Genomic DNA, 18,731 nt, shown 5'->3' with positions numbered 1-18,731 from the left:
CACATATGCAGCGCCAATATGGATAACAGACAAACATAAGCTACAAATTACACAAAACAAAGTTCTGCAAATAATTACAAACGCACCATGGTTCCTTCGAAACAGTCAGTTACATAATGAACTGCAAAAGTGCAAATAGAATCAATTGACGCCTTCTCTGAAAGACTTACTGAAAAATACCTATTCACGCTGGAATTGCTTGATGACTTCAAATTCCTTTTTAGCAAAAATCTTATGAATCATCTTAAAACACACAAAAATCTTCAAGATCTTTTTTGATGCAATAAAGTAATAATTCTTTCAAATCGTTATATTTGTAGGTTTTTATAAATTTTTTTGCCTACCCTCTTAAGTATCGCGTTATTATTGTATAAAAATTGATCACTTTGTGTATAGCATTTAGACGCTGAGCCGAATAAATACATATTTCTTCTTCTTCTTCTTCAATTCCCTCAATAGGTATCCTGGATTTCAGGAAAGTTGTTCTCAGGCCAATTCACAATCATGATCTTCATCTTTGCTTTATTTATATCAGCAAGCCATATTTTGCTCTAATCTCTTCCAGACTTTTCAGAAAACTGGTTATATTTTCGATACTTGAGGTGATAAGGGTTGTGTCATCAGCGTAGGGTAGGTTTGACATTCATACACCTCCAATCAATACTCCTCCCTGCCACTTGCCTGAGCCATCATCATTGGCACTTTCTGATACAATTAGCTGCAATGTATCATGAATTATATATGTATTCTCTTAGATTAAACAGCAGTGGGTATAGAATGCAGCCCTGTCGTACTCGTCTCTCTGGGTGGAATTTCTCTGACATTGTTTCTCTGTTAATTCAGACATTTGCCGTGCTCCCCTCCTACAATTGTTTTATTAGCCACACCAGATGTTTTGGCGCACCCATCTCAAGTAGAATTCTTCACAGCTTTTGCCATTGTACTAAGTCAAACACTTTCTTGTAATCTACAAAACATAGCACAGTACACACATTGTATTTGCGTACTTTCTCAATTAGCAGTCTGAGGTTGAGAATCTGCTCCCTAGTTCCTCTTCCTCTCACAAATCCAGCTTGTTCTGGAGGGATTTGACGGTGCATGAGTGAATATAGTGAAGAGAAGAAGTTGAATTTTTGAAACAAAAATCCCCACCTACGGTGTCTAACAGGTTGTGAAAGTAGTAAAAAAAGTAGTAATTTCAAAAATGGGCAGTAAAAGTATTGAAAAGCAATGCATTTACCCCAGGGATGTTAACCGGTTTCTAACCTTAACCTTAATTCGGGAAATAACTGGAAAAAATGGTAAAAAATCTGAAAGAAATCCCCGTATTTATATCTGAGTAACCTTAACCTCTATTCCAAAATTTGATTACCTTAATCATAACAGCTTAACCTCAAAAACTGTGGTTAAAAACCGGTTATAATTACAAATTTTTTTCCATTTTTTTTTTCACCTTCTGGTTTTTGTAGAGCAGTTAGTAGTACATACATTGTTTTTGTTTAAAATTTTATTCATTTTCACAAAATTCAACAGTTCTGACTTTTGAGCAAAGATTTGATCAATTTCACTTGAATTTTGTAACTTTGAAGTAATCATTGGCAATTTTCACACCAATTTTGATGTTTTTTTTTGTACATTTTGTGCAGTTTTGCAAAATTTTTAGATTAATTTGGTACAATTATCAATGATCTGTTTTTTTTAATGTTTAGATATTTCATCATATTTTGGTTGTTTTAATTTCATTTCAACGATATTTTGAGCAATTTTTCAAAGTTTTTCTCAATTTTGTCAATTACATGGCAAGAAAAAAGATTTTTTCACATTTTTATCCAAAAAGTAAGATGATTTTGCAGCTTTATAGAAATAAATCAAGACTTTTTTGAAAATTTGACATTAGAGTGAGAATGTTTAGTGATTACTGGCAGAAAAGCGAGATTTCAACAATTTATGAATTTAAGCATAACGCAGAGCTAATTTGAAAACTTTTGAAAAAAATTGAAATTTTTAAATATTTTTTTGCAATTTTTTTGGGGAAAATTGAAACCTTGTGTAAAAGAGCAACATTTTTGACTTAATTTTCAGCAAAAAAGTGAAACTTTTTAGAAATTTTCAACAGAAAAGTGAGACTTTTTGGTGATTTTTCATATATTAGCCTTGAAAATTCCAAGTTTGAAAAACTTGACCCCATAAAAAAAACCGTAACTGTAACCCAAATTAACCAAAAAAATTACTTCAAAAATCTGTAACCGTAATTTTTATTCATCTATCAATTTTTACCAAAACTGTAACCGAAATAATCAACATGGAAAAAATGTAACCTTTAACCGTAACCAAAATTTTCTTCATTAAGGTTAACATCCCTGGCATTTAGTCAAAAAGGCAGTGAAAAAATGTAAAAATTCAAAAGCGCAACAAAAACCTTCAAACCATTGATGAAAAAAGTTTATTTTCAATGAAATTAAAAAATACTTTGTACACCTACAAAATACAAATTGTCTAATTTCACTCTTTTTTTTTTGAATTTTCATGTGAAAAATTTGACTTTGTTGATTTTGTTGTGTGTAGTTGGGGGGGGGGGGGGGGTCGAGTGGAGAGCTTTCTGAAATTTAAAAAAATCCGTTAGATGCCAATCCTGTCACCGCGGATCTCTTCATTTTTGACCAAACATTTTTTTGATTTGAAAATAATGTCACTGCCACATATTTTGTAATTGTCACAATTTGTTATTTTTTCTCAAAATTTTGGATTTTGGCTGCAAATATTTTTGACCTAATGATTCAAAATTTTTTGATTTTTATGTTGGTATTACCTAGTCGAAAATTTATTTTGAAAATCGGGATTTAAAAAAAGCCCATTTTGAGCATTTCCTCAAATTTCAAAATGAAATTTTGAGTAAACTTCAATTTTTAAAAAAGTTATACTCCTTTACATGTAATGAAAATTTTTCAATGTTCATCCGTCGAATTCTTCTCGGGTCTCAAAGTGTTGATATGTTGGTCAGAAAATGACTCGAATGAGAATTTCCTTTCTATAACTTTATCGTTTTTCAGCTTTATTTTACAAAAGAATTTCCTTTCCGAATGAAATTCTAATTCGAAACTCTTTTCGATTTCTAGATTTCCGAAACTGCCTCGCTTCAAAAGTAATTCGATCGGATTCGGAATATAAAATAGGATGGACTCGAACGCAGACAATGATAACTCGAATATGGATACAGCTGAGGAGTTGGATTTTCGCGACGAAAACCCCTTCAGTTTCTTGGAATCGCAACCATCGTTGCAATTACTGGCTGCAGCCCGATTAGCTTTGCGATTATGGCGTGGCCAGTATTACCTCGAGAAACGCTATCGTCGTCCTGTATGGTATAGGCCACTGTACGGAGACCGTCTATTGAATAGTTGCAAAGGAATTATCACAGTTTCACCTCCGATTGAAAAAATAATCGATGATCGTATCGTAATAATTGGTAAAGAGATAGAAATGTGGGAGGAAAATTTCAGGAGAGCGGCGTCAGGAATCCCACGAATCCAGACTGCCAGTATTTACGATGAGCATCTCATTAATATAATGGTCAAAGGATTCGATAATATTAGCTGTAATCCGGATGGCACTATTAATTTCCAAGGCTCTGCGAGAAACGTATTGACAAAGGAGGAAGAATTAAATCCAGATGTAAGATTCAAAATCGCGTGTATGTTTTGTTTAGAGGAGCACGTCAGAGAACTTTGGCCTCTTGTATCGGATCCCTCGACTATATTTGGAAGCGGTCCTCCGTTGATGGGATATTGGAAAGATCTGCTGAATAACGTCCGAGTTGATAGTCAATTGTCCATAACTGATCATGTTGTAAACGCAGCTCGAATAGCGAATTGGGCAGCGTTTGATTATTTTTGGGACAAGACGACGCCTGAAAATCAAACTCGTACGGCTTTGAAGATTATTCAAAGATACGATAAGTATGATTTCGATACCACGAGACGTGTGCTTGTGAAGCTGGGCTGGCATTCGTTTCCATTAGTATGCGAACGAGTCGGAGATTTTATTTTTAATAAGTTCGTAACCGAAGAGAAGAATTACGAGTATGCGACGAATTTATGGACTCGGATGAAGAACTGTATTCCTGGCAATGTATTCGTCGATATTGTACGACCATTGTGGCAAATGACGTTCAATCCTTCCTACTCGGAGCTTGCTCTGATAAACCAGAACAGCTCCTTACTTCTCAATGTATGGTCCAGTGCTTCCGATTCGTTGAAATCGAATATTCCAAGGGCCGAACTATTTGAAAAGTTGGATTGTGACGTGAGAGGCGTCCACAAGTACGATCTCAAGTTCATGTTTGAATTACTCGCTGACTCTAGCGACACCCTAAAGAAATCCATATGGTTGGAAAATTGGTGTAAATTGGTGATTCGTGCCAAACCCTCGGATCTGCAGCATTTAATGAAATTGTGTTTAGTTGGCGACGATGAAATTCAACAATCTAAAGAATACGTCGCGAAGAACATGGAAAAATTGGACGATTATTTCAATACTTGCGTGAATAAAGGACTGTATTCGGAGCTGAACGACTGCTTGAGTTTTTTCGCCGAGAGTCCGCGTCAATTGGAAAACCTGAGTAAAGATATCATCGTATCGAATTTAGATTCCATCGTTTCGTGCGACGAAGAAAAACTAGCCATGTGTCATTCGTTCATCTACAACACGTTTCGTAGCTCTGAAAGAGCTGAGAAGTTCTTACAGGAGTTCATCCTGAGTCCGGAATGTTTGGGTTGGGTGCACAGCAAGTTGGACGAGTGTTGTTTCGAAGATGTTTTGAACTTATCTAATAAGTTCCCCACGTTTGGAAAAGGTCTGCAGGATACCAAACGAGAGCTTTTAGATTACTGTCATCGTAATTTTGTTCGTGGACAAATTTCGCGATTTAACGAGCAAAAATTCAGCGAGTTTTTATGTTGGTGTTCGCCTGGCGAAGAGAAGATATCGGAGTTTAGGGGGTCGTTAAATATCGACGATATTTTCGAATTAGTTTTGAATAACTTTATGCGAGATGTATCGGCGGAGAAGCTGAGACCTACTCTGGCAACGCTTTCGTACTTCGATGATTTCTTGTTGTGGTATTTTGGTAGTTTAGAAGCTGCGAATTTTTACAAGTCGGCTAAAATATCTAATTTGAATGAATGGCTGAGTATTAAAAATACGTTGAAACGAGGTCCTTCGCATTTTACCGAAGCGTTTTTAAAGTGGAGTTTGCAGGATGATGAGAGTAAAATGCAAGAGGTTTTGTCCATAGTGTATGATACGTGAAGGCGTGAGAGTGTTGGAAGATGAGCAGGTTTGGGGAAAATGATTGAAAAGTATGATTTTTTAAGTGGGAGATGTTTTACTAGTTCGTTATCTTTATCGTTTCGTGCTTATATGCAATCATTTTTCTAAAAATGTCAAATAATACAAGTTTTTTACATTTCTGTTCGTTTTATTTTAGTTGAATTGCGAACTGTAGGTATGAACTGAAGGGGGAATGTGATGGGTTATTTTGTGTTGATTCGTTGATTCTTCAAGGTTACATAATCCCTTGAATATTGCAGATTAATTGCAGAACTTTGTGAGGAGCATAAAGAAGAAATGACCTTTTTTAATAGAGTATTTGATGATGTATAAGTTGAGTTGAGGAGCTGAGAATCAAAACTCACATTTGCCAAAAAAAAAAAATACCGTTTTATGGCAGATTTGGATATACCGTTTTACACTCTATAATGTGACATATTCGGTTTTTTTGGATCAAAGTCATTTTGGTGTGAAATTCACCTTCAAAACCAAGGGTTAGAATCAAAACTCACATTTGCCAATGGCAAATGTGAGTTTTGATGAAAACTTAGTTTTGTTTGCAAAATTCCATAGGGAAAAGTTTGATAACAAGCTGAATTTTGGTACACGGGGGTTTTTTGATACGCTGAACACGAATTTGGGGTGTCCAGGTGAATCCGGTGTACGCTTCCCCCTTTTTTGTGGACCTTAAGCCCCCAAATTTGTTTTTTTGCGTTTAAGTCCGAAAATATGCAATTTTATGCAAGATTTATGTTTTTTGGGTCGCAGAATACGAATTTGACAATATTTTTTTTGTAGGGGTGGGGGATGAGGGGGTTAGGGGGGCGAGAAATTCAAAATTTGACTATAATGATGTGTGATATGTCGAAATGTATGTTTTTGAGGGTGTAGATCACGAATTTGACAATATTTTTTTTCGTAGGGGTCAATGGTGGGGGTTGAGGGGTGAAAATGGTTAAAAATTCAAAATTTGACTATAATGATGTGTGACATGTCGAAATGTATGTTTTCATGGTTGTAGATCACGAATTTGACAATATTTTTTTCGTAAGGGTTGATGGTGGGGGATGAAGGGGGTGAAAAATTCAAAATTTGACCATAATGATGTGTGATATGTCGAAATGTATGTTTTTGAGGGTGTAGATCACGAATTTGACAATAATTTTTTCGTAGGGGTGAATTGTGGGGGATGAAGGGGGTGAAAACGGTGAAAAATTCAAAATTTGACCATAATGATGTGTGATATGTCAAAATGTATGTTTTTGAAGGTGTAGAAAAGGTGAAGGGTGGGGGATGGAGAATTTTCTATTGGAGAGCCGTCAAAGTCCCTGGAAGAAAAAATTTGTAACATTTAAACAAAATTCACCATGATTTTTCACTATAATTGACTGTTGTCGTCGCCGGGGCATTCGGGGGCAAAAATGGCAAATGACATCTTGAAATACACTATCTGAAGTACTAGCCGCTGGGATTTCCCATGCATCTACGTGCAAAAATTTGTTCTATTCCTATTTATGTAGCAGAATAGGCAAAACACGGAGTTTTAACGTAAATTAAACCTCTATAATGACTTTATAACAAACTAAAATCGAGTAAATTGATGAAAATTACTCACTTTCAGTTGAATTATTCATACTTGGTACATTTCGACATATTACACATCATTATAGTCAAATTTTGAATTGTTCACCGTTTTCACCCCCTTCATCCCCCACAATTCACCCCTACGAAAAAAATATTGTCAAATTCGCGATCTACACCCTCAAAAACATACATTTTGACATATCACACATCATTATGGTTAAATTTTGAATTTTTCACCGTTTTCACCCCCTTCATCCCCCACAATTCACCCCTACGAAAAAATTATTGTCAAATTCGTGATCTACACCCTCAAAAACATACATTTCGACATATCACACATCATTATGGTCAAATTTTGAATTTTTCACCCCCTTCATCCCCCACCATCAACCCTTACGAAAAAAATATTGTCAAATTCGTGATCTACAACCACGAAAACATACATTTCGACATGTCACACATCATTATAGTCAAATTTTGAATTTTTAACCATTTTCACCCCTCAACCCCCACCATTGACCCCTACGAAAAAAAATATTGTCAAATTCGTGATCTACACCCTCAAAAACATACATTTCGACATATCACACATCATTATAGTCAAATTTTGAATTTCTCGCCCCCCTAACCCCCTCATCCCCCACCCCTACAAAAAAAATATTGTCAAATTCGTATTCTGCGACCCAAAAAACATAAATCTTGCATAAAATTGCATATTTTTAGACTTAAACGCAAAAAAACAAATTTGGGGGCTTAAGGTCCACAAAAAAGGGGGAAGCGTACACCGGATTCACCTGGACACCCCAAATTCGTGTTCAGCGTATCAAAAAACCCCCGTGTACCAAAATTCAGCTTGTTATCAAACTTTTCCCTATCGTCGTAATTAAAACAGTGAAAAAAAATTTGATTGCAAATCTTGGAGTCAAAACTCACATTTGCCATTCTTTGTCTGGATATTAAAGCAGAAGGGAGCTAGGTGAAAATCAGTCAACACAGGGAATCGTGTTCTAGTAGCGCTATCTAATGATTCATTTTGGTATTATAAGTTTTTTCAACTGGCAACACTACTAACTCAGTTTTTCGCGTTTTTCTCAAAATCGTTTATGGTGGCAAATGTGAGTTTTGATTCTCAGCTCCTCAGTTATATTATTCATTACCTAATTTTTTACCTGAACTCAAAATCGAAGGCCCAGAACCATTTTAAAACCACGAGGTACCTACTTCAGGTTTTTCATTTTTCAAATATTTTTCAAGTTGAAGTGGCTGTAAATTTTGAGTTTGAGCAAGAATATGGCATAAAAATTTAGTTTCCAGAGCTGTGATTACCCAATCACTCGGGGGAAGGGGAGGGAAAGGACCCAAGAAATACGTGCTTCATTTTGGAAAGAAAATCTTCAGAATTTTGACCTCCCAATTGCAAATTTAAAGATGTTGAAGTATTTTTTTTTTTTTTTTTAACAAATTGGGCCCAAAAACTTCACTTTTTTGAACTAATGTGGAAAGTGGTCCCCAAAATGCGAAAGCCATCGTCTGCATCGAACGCTCAAACTACAGTCGTCGAGGTTTCCCCTCCCCTCAGTTTTTGAAGTATTCGCAGAGTTGTAGCTGTTCAATTAACGATTTGGATTTATTGGGGCATTTTATGGAAAGAAATTTCAACTCAAAAATGCATCCTTATGCCTTTGAGTCATTTCATGACAAATTAACACAGCTTTGGGTTTAGGTCTTGGTCTTCCGATTTTGTTCCAAAGTCGCCATCATTGGTTACCCAACCCCATCCGCAACCACCTCGTGGCAGGTGAAGCAGAATTTGTTTTTTCTCAGCAATTGAAATTTTTAGTCATAATGAATGCGCAACTATGGAATCAGATTGCTCGGGACAGCCTAATTTTGTAGAAATCTGTTTTCGAGAGAGTAGTTTCGAAAATATTAACCAAAAATGTCGAAATTTCGGATTCGAGCTTTTAAACTCGAATATTGACTTATTTTTTCGATTCGAACCCTCCAACCCCCCCCTCCTACTCCCGTTAGGTTATTGTGAGCGCTGGATACGATATTTTTTCAATACATACCTACTTTTCCTTCGACCACTGTGAAAATAGAAAAAATCATTTTTTTTGTGTTATTCTTTTATGCAATTTTGTTCAAAAATCTAATTTTTTCATGCATTTTAAAGAAGTAAGAAGTGCTAATTTAATACAATTAATAACTGAATAATTTACAAAAATACTGGTGCATTTTTTATTTTTATTTTTGTTCTTTTCGAACTGGCTACAGTGTATTTTCAGCGTTAAGCTTACAAATCGTTTCCCAATTCCATGTACATCAAGGACAAGTATAAACAAAAAAAGAAGGAATATTCAATTGCCATTACTATGGAAAAAAAAACTACAATGCACAGCGAATACAAAACTCATCCAATAAAAATAGAACTATATGGAATATAATCAATGGTACCAAACATAAACCTTCGATTGGTGATCTAATGAATAGAGTAACTAATGAGGAATTAGCCAATGATTTTAATAGATACTTCACCCACCTTCCCCAACAAACCACAAAAAAACCAAACTCTTCATGTACAGGTTATACCCCTCTCTCATTCCTGCCTGAAAAGGTGCAAGGCTCCATATTCCTCCACCCTACTACACCTATTGAGGTGTGTAAAACTATAGAAAACTTGAACAACTCCAAAGCAAAAGATGTATACAATATAGATGTAAAGCTGATAAAGGATGTCAGATATGCTATATCTGAGGTCCTCTCTAGGCTACTCAATGATTGTTTAGTACAAGGGGTCTTCCCAGATTGCTTAAAACACAGCATAACAACCCCAGTATATAAGAACAAAGGACAAAAAGATAACATATCAAATTTCCGACCAATATCTATAATACCAGTCTTTGCCAAAATCTTTGAGAAAATCATCTATGTGAGAATTTCATCCTATGTCAACTCCAAAAATATTCTTAGCCCAAATCAATTTGGATTCAGATCAAAACTTAGTACCTCAGATGCCATTTATGAACTAGTCAATACAATCTCTGATATGCTACAAAACAATGAAAAACCTATTGGTATATTTTGTGACCTCTCTAAAGCTTTTGACAGAATAAAACATAATATCCTTGTGGCTAAATTAGAACATTTTGGCATTAGAGGTCTCGCGAAAAAACTTATAAAATCCTATCTAACCAATAGGACACAAAGAGTAAAACTAGTTTCTAAAAAAGGGTTTGCCATATCCGACCCAGAAGACATTACCATGGGAGTACCACAAGGTTCAAACCTAGGGCCATACTTTTTTCTTATGTATGTAAATGATTTTCCCCACTGCACCAAAAATAAAACTATACAATTTGCAGATGACACCACCGCAATTACAAAAGGATTCAACTGGACCCTAGCAGTTGAGGAAACTGAAAAAACCCTCCTACAAATGCAGACTTGGTTCATAGTAAATGGCATGGAACTAAACCTTGATAAAACAACAATTATGCCATTTTGTATATCTACCACCCATCCCTCATCTTTAATTTCTTCGCTTGGTCTGGCCCAAACTTGTGAAAATACCACATTCCTCGGCACTGTGGTTTCCAATAACCTAAAGTGGACAGTACAAACTGACAAACTTGCAAGTCGACTCTCTACAACAGTGTATATCATGACACAACTACGCCATATCACTTCAACTCAGACAAGGAAAATTGCTTATTTTGGACTATTCCAATCCATTGTAACTTATAATTTAGCTTTTTGGGGGGGGGGGGGGTAACCCAACTCTGTTAAACAGGATTTTCCTAATACAAAAAAGAATTCTGCGTAAAATTTATGGCCTAACTTGTACCGAATCATGTAAAGATCTATTTGTGTCAGAGAAAATATTAACCCTTCCTTCGTTATACATTCTTGAAATTGGAGTTATGGTGAAGAAAAAAACAATAAAAACATCCACAATAAACCATCAGTACCCCACACGAAATAGAAACAACCTTGCAGTAAACTACTTCAAAACAACAACTTTACAATCCAATATCGATACAATGGCAGTAAAAATCTACAATGCTTTATCCCCAGATCTAAAAAACATAACTTCAGTAAAAACCTTCAAAAAATATTTAAAAGGATGGTTAGAGGTAAAGGCTTTCTACACAGTGCAGGAACTTCTAAACCCCCCAACTTTGTAACCAATTCTAAGTTTATTTATACTATTACCTATGATACCTACAATACCTACCTACCTATATTATAAGTATAACTTGTACAAAGCCAAAACGCATAAACGTACCGAATAAATTGAATTGAATGGAAAAATCTCAGCCAAAAATAGCAAAAAATCTCCTCAAAATTTTCAATTAGTCTCATCTGTTGCAAAAATTGTCACTTTATCGTAAGAAATTCCAGAAAGTATTCATTTTTTTCTAAAGAATTGCTCGAAAGTCCCACTTTTTTGGGTAAAAAAAGGGCCAAAAAGTCTTATTTCTTGACCGAAAAATTGACCAAAAAATTAGTCTCTCATTTTCAACGAAGATTGCAAAAAAGTACCATTTTTTTACCAATAATTGTCAAAAATTGCCCAAAAATCTCGATTTTTTGAAAAACTTCCAAAAAGTTCAATTCTTATTTTCAAAAATTGTCCATTAAATCTCGCTTAGCTTTTCATTTAAAATTCCAAAAAATTACAGAGAAAAATGTCTTTATCGAAAAATAAGTTTTTTAAAAAAATGTAATTTTTTTGCCAATAATTCCAAAAAAATCGCTCTTTTTTGCTAAAATTGTCAAATTTTTGGCTTTCAGATTTTTTTGATTTTCTCAAAAATCATCCAAAAGTGTCATTCAGGTATTTGCTAGAAATCCCAAAAAGTTCCAATTTTTTGCCAATAAAATTTCTCTAAAAAATCCTGCTTTTTGCCAAAGATTGTAATAAATTTTCATTTATCAACAAAATTTCTAAAATTTGTATTTTTTTTTTCAAAAAATATCTTGGTCTTACTTTTAAAAAAAAAATTGTTCAAAAATCTTCCTTTTTTGAAAGAAATTTTTTTAAAAAATCGCTCTGTTTGTTAAAATTCAGTTTCCTTTTCACTATCAAAAAGTTTCAAAATAAGTAGGTTAACTTTTTAAAATTGAAACCCAGAAGGTTTTAAATTTTGTAATACTTATTCTGTTTTTTTTAAAAAGTTTTTTCTGTGATTAATTTTTCTACATTCACGTGTTTTGCTCGCGTTTTCTCACTTTTTTGGTCACTTGGATACTTTTCTGAGCTTTTTTAGTTACGAAAGTCATTTTTTTTGGAAAAATCATGTACGAGCTCTGATCATGGAATTTTTTAATTATATGGAAATTTTAAGGTCCAATAGAAGTATTGGAAGTGCCAAATCACAAAAATAATTTGATATTAGTATTCAACGCTCCAAAACCAGTATCACACAATTTTTTCCGTTTTTAGGAAATTTTGAAAACCAATGAGGGCGTTTCAAAAAAAATCGATGTTCGTATTCAGCGTTTCGAAAACTTGTGAAACAATATGTCATACAATATTTTAATTTTTTTCCCCATATAACCAAAATTTTGAGGCACCTCCCTCCCTTCCTTCCTTCCTTCCAGTGGTTTTGCAAATCCTATCACAAAAAGTTCATAGGTCCAAATATTTTTCCAAATTTTCAAATGGTAACATCAAAATTTGGTAAGATTTCAAAAAAAAGCTTAATTTTGTCATTTTTAAATTTTTGGAAAATATTTTTGAAACTATCCTCAATTACCTGCGAAACTTGGTAAACGGATTTTCTCCAAATTGCAGGGGTCTCAACTAATCACACTTCAAAGTTGAACAATGAACATACTGAAGAGAAATTGAACCAAGGGAGGGAAGTGGGTGGGGAAGCTATAATGGTGATTTTTCATCTCTTCCAGACTGATTGTGAGTTCCAGTATAACAAATCAGAAAAAAAAAATAGAAAAATAATCAGACCAAAACCCTGACCGGATTACATCTGATCAGTTTCAATAATTTTCCGCTGGGCTGATGGATTTGGCGATTGGCTGCTAAATGCAAATCAATGAACCGGTTTCAAAATGTGATTGAACAGAATTGTGTAATTTTTCATGCCCCACAACTTTTGTTTCAAGCTTTTTTCTCGATCTCCAATTTTTAGGTAATTTTTAATAACTGGTTGTAAATTAATGAACCGGTTTCAAAGTCCGATCAGCAAAAATGGTTCAATTTTTCACGCTCTGCAACTTCTATTTCAAGCTTTTTTGTCTACCTTCAATCTGTAGGTGGTTGTCAAAAACTGGTTGCTAAATGCGAACCGATGAACTGGTTTCAAAATGTGATTAGACAAAATTGTGTGATTTTTCACGCTCTACAACTTTTGTTTCAAGCTTTTTTCTCTATTTTCAACTTTTAGGTGATTGTCAGAAACCGGTTGCTAAATGCGAACCGATGAACCGGTTTCAAAATGTGATTACTGATTAGACAGCATTGTGTAATTTTTCACGCTCTACAACTTTTATGCCGAGCTTTTTTCTCCATTTACAATTTTTGGGTATTTTTTGTTAAATGGTTGCAAATTAATGAACCGGTTTCAAAAAATTCTTATCGCGTTTTTGTCGCTTTAGTGTGTAGAATACATTGCGCCAATAAAAACCCGTTTGAATTTTTTATGACCAAACCAGTTTTTCAATTTGTGGACACCCTGTACATGGGTCCGAAATTTTCGAGGTCGCTTTTGAAATACCTTATTTGTTCCTACTCAACGCCGCTTCATTCATCTCTCTAGCTCTTTCCACTTGGAAATAAAAGCCACCGGGCACTTCTTTTTTGTGTCATACTGTATATTTTTTGAAAATACAGTATTTCAATTTTAAAAAGGAACAGAAAACAAGCTCGAGCGAAGCGAAGGCAAAAGCTTTAGAAAAGCTGTGTTTTGAGAAGTAATAAAATAGCGATGGTCCTGTTCGGGGGCCCTACAATAATTTATGATGAAAAGTTTCATTTTAATAGGCTACATATTATCTTTGTGGTTTATTTTGTACATTCCTAATTACCTATAAGTGTAAATGTTGGTTGATTTGAAGAAGATGTTAACGAAATCTTTTTAATTTCCAGATTTCCACGAACGCGGTGCTCGAAAATCAAATTCAATCGGCCGGATCAAGAGTCAAATAGAACAGCCTAAGTAAGTGAAAATGAATTCTGATCACGCGTTGGATTTTTCTAAAGAGAGACCATTTAGTTGTTTGGAGCGGCCTTCATCACTACAAACCTTGGCTGCGAGCAGAATAGTAGAAAGATTATGGCTAACCAGATATGTGGTGCAGGCAGGTTACGATCATGGTTGTTGGAAGGCTGGTTGGCCTAAATCGTTGCGAAAATGGTCGATGTTCAGTTGCAGAGATATGTTCGCAGTTCCTCCCATGATTACGGATATAATCGATGAATACATTTTTATGCTCGGTAATGAAATACAAATCTGGGAGGATAACTTGAGGAAAGCGGTGCTGCAGACTTCAGAACACACTGTCAGGAATAAAGTACTCGTTAAATTACTTGCAAAATGTTTCGAGTGTGTTATTTTTAAACCGAATGGAGATATTTGTTTTCGAAGCTCGGCTAGAAAGATACTGATGTTGGAAGAATTAGATATTGTGCGCAAGTTCAGGATCGCGTGTCAGTTTTGTTTGGAGAATGAAATCAGGCAAATGTGGCCTTCTGTATCAGAAATGCGAAATGTGTTTGGTAATTATACGCTGATACGGTATTGGGAAAATACTTTGAGGAATAACCTTGTCGCTCGTGAACCTATTGTCGTTGAACAACTTGCTGATTCGGTACAACAAGCAAATTGGGCAGCTTTCGAGTATTTTTGGGAGATGCTGAGCGAAGAACGCCAAACTCTCGAGGCTATCACGATTGCGGAAACTCACGATTTCGATACTTTGAAACGTGTGCTGATGAAGCTGAACGAAAAGCAGGTTCGAGAAGTATGTGGACAATGCGCTGATAGAATTTTTATCAAGTTGATTTCGAACGAAGAGTTTTCCTCGTATGCCATACCATTGTGGACTTATATCAAAAATTTGATTCCCGATCCTGTATTTGAACGTACTTTACATTCTTTGTGGCGAAAAGTGTTCAACCCAGAAGGATCCGAGCTTACGAAATTAACGCTGAACAACGGTTTACTTCGGGAATTGTGGTCAGGGGCGCCCGAATCTGTCAAGTTGGTTTTTGTCAGTGAATTATTCGCAAATCTGGATAGCAATTTCAGAAACGTGCGCAATTATGATTTGACATTCATGTTCGAGTTATTAGAGAACGTCGACGAGCAGTCGAAGAAGAAAATATGGTCAAATAATTGGCATAAATTAATTATCCGTGCCAATACTGCTGATTTAAAGAAATTAAAGCAATGGTTTTCTGTGCACGACGACGATAAAATTGACCTATCTGGAGAAAGTAATTTGTCAAAGTTGAAAACGTTGAGTGATTATTTCAACTTTTTTGTAAATGATGGGCTGTATTCGGAGCTGTGCGAATGCTTGAGTTTAATTGCGAGAGATCCGACTCGTTTGGAAACCCTGAGTAGAGAAATCATTTTCGCAAATTTACCCCACATCTCTGCCTGCGATGACGAAGAATTAGCCAAACTTCATTCGTTCATTAACTCCACTTCTAGTAACCCCGAATCAGCCTTTAAGTTTATCGAAGAGTTCGTCTCGAATGCAGAATGCTTGACGTGGATTTATAGCCGATTGGACGAGTATTGTTTCGAGGATGTTGTGAATTTATCGATTAGATTTCCAACAAGCGAAAAAAATCTAGCAGAAGTGAAACGTGGCTTTCTGACCTACTGTTTCGGTAATTTCGCTTTCGGACATATTATGGGATTTGATGGGCGAAAATTCAACGAATTTTTATCGTGGTGTTGTGTAGGTGAAGAGAAAGCGATGGTTGAAATGAAAAATTCGTTAAATATCGACGATATTTTCGAAACTGTTTTGGATGATTTGTTGGAAAATTTAATATCGTCGAAAACTCTGAATCGGGAAGTTCTTTTAAAATTAGACGAGTTTTTGGATTGGTATTTTGTTGAGTTGGAAGTAGCCAAGGCTTATAAATCGTCCATAATGCTCGTTTATAGGGAATGTGATTTGGTAAAAACTGCATTGAGAGGAAATGCCGATGCTGCCCAGCATGTTTATTCTTTACTGAATTGGGGATTTGGAAATGAGTAGAGTGGTGTGAATATGGATGAAGTGTCTCGAATTTGGAAAAAGGGAAGAATGTTTCGAGTAAGGGTTCCCTGTACGAAACACAAATGATTCAAGTTCCGATACCGAGTCGGTGGTTTTTTTTTCAAATTCGGATTACCTATAAAAAGTTTATATTTTGTTTTATCTATTTGTAAAATAATCATGTGATATTTTCTGAAAATCTCGACTTGATGCTCATATTTTCACTCTAATGTGTGCAAAAAACAAAGAAAGTAGAGTAATGAGCATTGATGTGAATTTTAATGGGTCACAAGTACAAATTATGTAATATGTGTGTAGAATATGAATGTACCTACTTACCTAATGCATTTTTCTAAAATTCTATCAATATTTTACCATATTTTTTATTTTTTTAAAATTATTTTCAATATGCAATTGCGTAGTCATTTTATAAAGGTATTTTCTGATTGTTTAATTTTGAAATTAGCATAAGTAAAAAGCTGTTTTATTTTTCAATTTTTTTTTTTTTTAGTGTATTCGTACTCCTCAATACTGGACTCTCCGATTGGAACAACACTTGGACAGATCTAAAATGAACCTAGAAAACCCCTTTTTCCAATTTTTAGCTGCTCATGTTCATTAGCATGGTGAGGAAGTATGGCGATTTTTTTCTCGATTTTCTAATGTATTGTACCAAAGAAAAAATCGCTTTCAATTTAAAAATTAATTTGACTTTCCGAAAATTAAGGAATGGAGCTTTCGAGGGTCTTTTTCCGATCTATTGTGGTTTTGTTCTGATTGAAGAGTACAGTCTGGTGCAATTTTTTAAAAAATAATTCGCGAAATGAATTTACTTATACCCATTATTTTTAAAATATTTTGTTCGTTGATGAAAAAAGTATGCATATTTTTAATGTTTAATAAAAAAGTTGGTTCAGTTGTATTTCTTTGCACTGACTGGCCGCTTTACAAGAGAAGTATCCCATCCAGGGCAAATATTTTCGAGTCCGACAAAGGGTAGAAGATGGAAATAAAACCTCAAAATACACCATCAGTGAAAATTCCAAGTGTTGGAATTATTAATTTTTCGAATTTTGGAGACTCGGTTCATTTCTCTTGGAAACAAACCAAAATTTGAACGAACCGATATCAAAGTTTGATATTGACTTGTACGTACTCGATTTTTAATCTCCTAAGTCGATAGGTGACAGTTTCGAACTGTTTTAAAGCCTCCAGCGGATTTTTGTATTCTTCCGAATTTAAAAAAAATAAATAAATAAAGCAGGGTGTCCACAAGCCTGGAAAACCTGGAAAAGTCAGGGAATTTGATCGGTCTGGAAAAGTCTGGAAATTTGGAAGTTTACAGCATTTTTTACTTAAAAGTCAGAGAATTTTGTGAAAGGTCACTTCAACCAGATTTTAGCAAAGATTCTCAGAGAAATGGGTCTAGAAACAACATTGGAAATGTCATCAATCAAAAATATAAAAATAAGACTGTGATAAGAACTGAACCTTGGGGGACTCCATTTTCAATTTCAAAAAATTCTGAGTATGTATTGTTAACTCTCACTCTAAAAGTACGGTTTATTAAGAAATTCTGAATAAAGTACCTAGGCCAAATGTCCTCTTATTGCAATGGAATGTAATTTTTGGAGAATTTTATAATGCTAGTTCTTCTTTATGGAATCATACTAGAAGTCTTCTCAACAAACCAACGATATTACCTCCACTAACTCATAATAACAAATCGGCAACTACGAACCACAAAAAATGTGAATTATTTGCTGATTTTTACGAAGATATTTTCTGTACGTAGAAATACAGACACTCTTGATATTTCAACTGAACCCAGGAATCATCGTCTTTACAAAATGCTTCGTCGAACCTCAGTTGAAGAAATTCGCTATATTATCAAAAAAATCAAAATATGGAAATCACCAGGCTCAGATAACATCAGTAACATTATGCTTAAAAACCTTCCAACAAATATGCTAACTAGCTTCAAAACACTTTTCAACTCTTGCCTTCGAATTGGTTACTTTCCTAACACCTGGAAAATTGCCAAAGTATAATTGTATTAAGATGCACCGGTGCAAGTCAGAATGTTTTTTAGCAATTTCAACTATGACCAGCAGTTACTCCCGTTCTAATGAACCAATATGGATCAAATTTGTTACGTAGGTTCCCATAAGGGTTCCTAACCTATGGTGAAAATTTGAGCGCGATTGACACAGTAGCTTTTGCTCAGCGGAATAAAATATAAACTTTGGGGTAAGTCAGAACAGACTAAACTTTGCAGAGGTGTAGCTCACAAACAGAGCATCATAGAAAAATTGCACAGTTACACAATTGTAGAGAATTCAATTCTCTTTGAGATTACTCTCATCAGATTTTCACTAGGACGCACGGTTTGTTCGCTATATGTGAAAAACTAAGAGATAGAAAGTCTGTATTTGAAAACAAATTCAAAACAACAACAAAATACAATTGAACCAAAGACATCTAAAATGAAACTGGATCGCGAAAATTTTTACACCATGATGAAGTAGGGGTAGTACCCTCAAGTCACCTTTAGTAGCACTTTGCCAGATATAACCCTC

At 34.9% G+C, this 18,731-nt stretch overlaps 1 protein-coding gene across 2 annotated transcripts in view; it reads left to right on the top strand.

Moving 5' to 3' along the window:
- Positions 1-17,068, top strand: part of LOC135844958 (uncharacterized) — a 150,766-nt gene extending 133,698 nt beyond the window's left edge. Inside the window, exon 3 of one of the 2 annotated variants that reach the window (XM_065363444.1) lies at positions 14,024-17,068. In XM_065363444.1, the coding sequence (XP_065219516.1) occupies positions 14,104-16,152 (2,049 nt within the window). In that variant the 5' untranslated portion in view covers positions 14,024-14,103 and the 3' untranslated portion in view covers positions 16,153-17,068. Of the gene's footprint in view, positions 1-3,116; positions 5,467-14,023 lie in introns of those variants that run through there. The other variant, XM_065363420.1, reaches the window with a different exon arrangement.
- The last annotated feature ends 1,663 nt before the right edge of the window (positions 17,069-18,731 follow it).

Source organism: Planococcus citri, chromosome 1, assembly GCF_950023065.1.
Source record: "Planococcus citri chromosome 1, ihPlaCitr1.1, whole genome shotgun sequence".
Taxonomy (NCBI): domain Eukaryota; kingdom Metazoa; phylum Arthropoda; class Insecta; order Hemiptera; family Pseudococcidae; genus Planococcus; species Planococcus citri.
The sequence above is the reverse complement of the archived record's forward strand: the minus strand, read 5'-3'. Positions and strand labels throughout refer to the sequence as shown.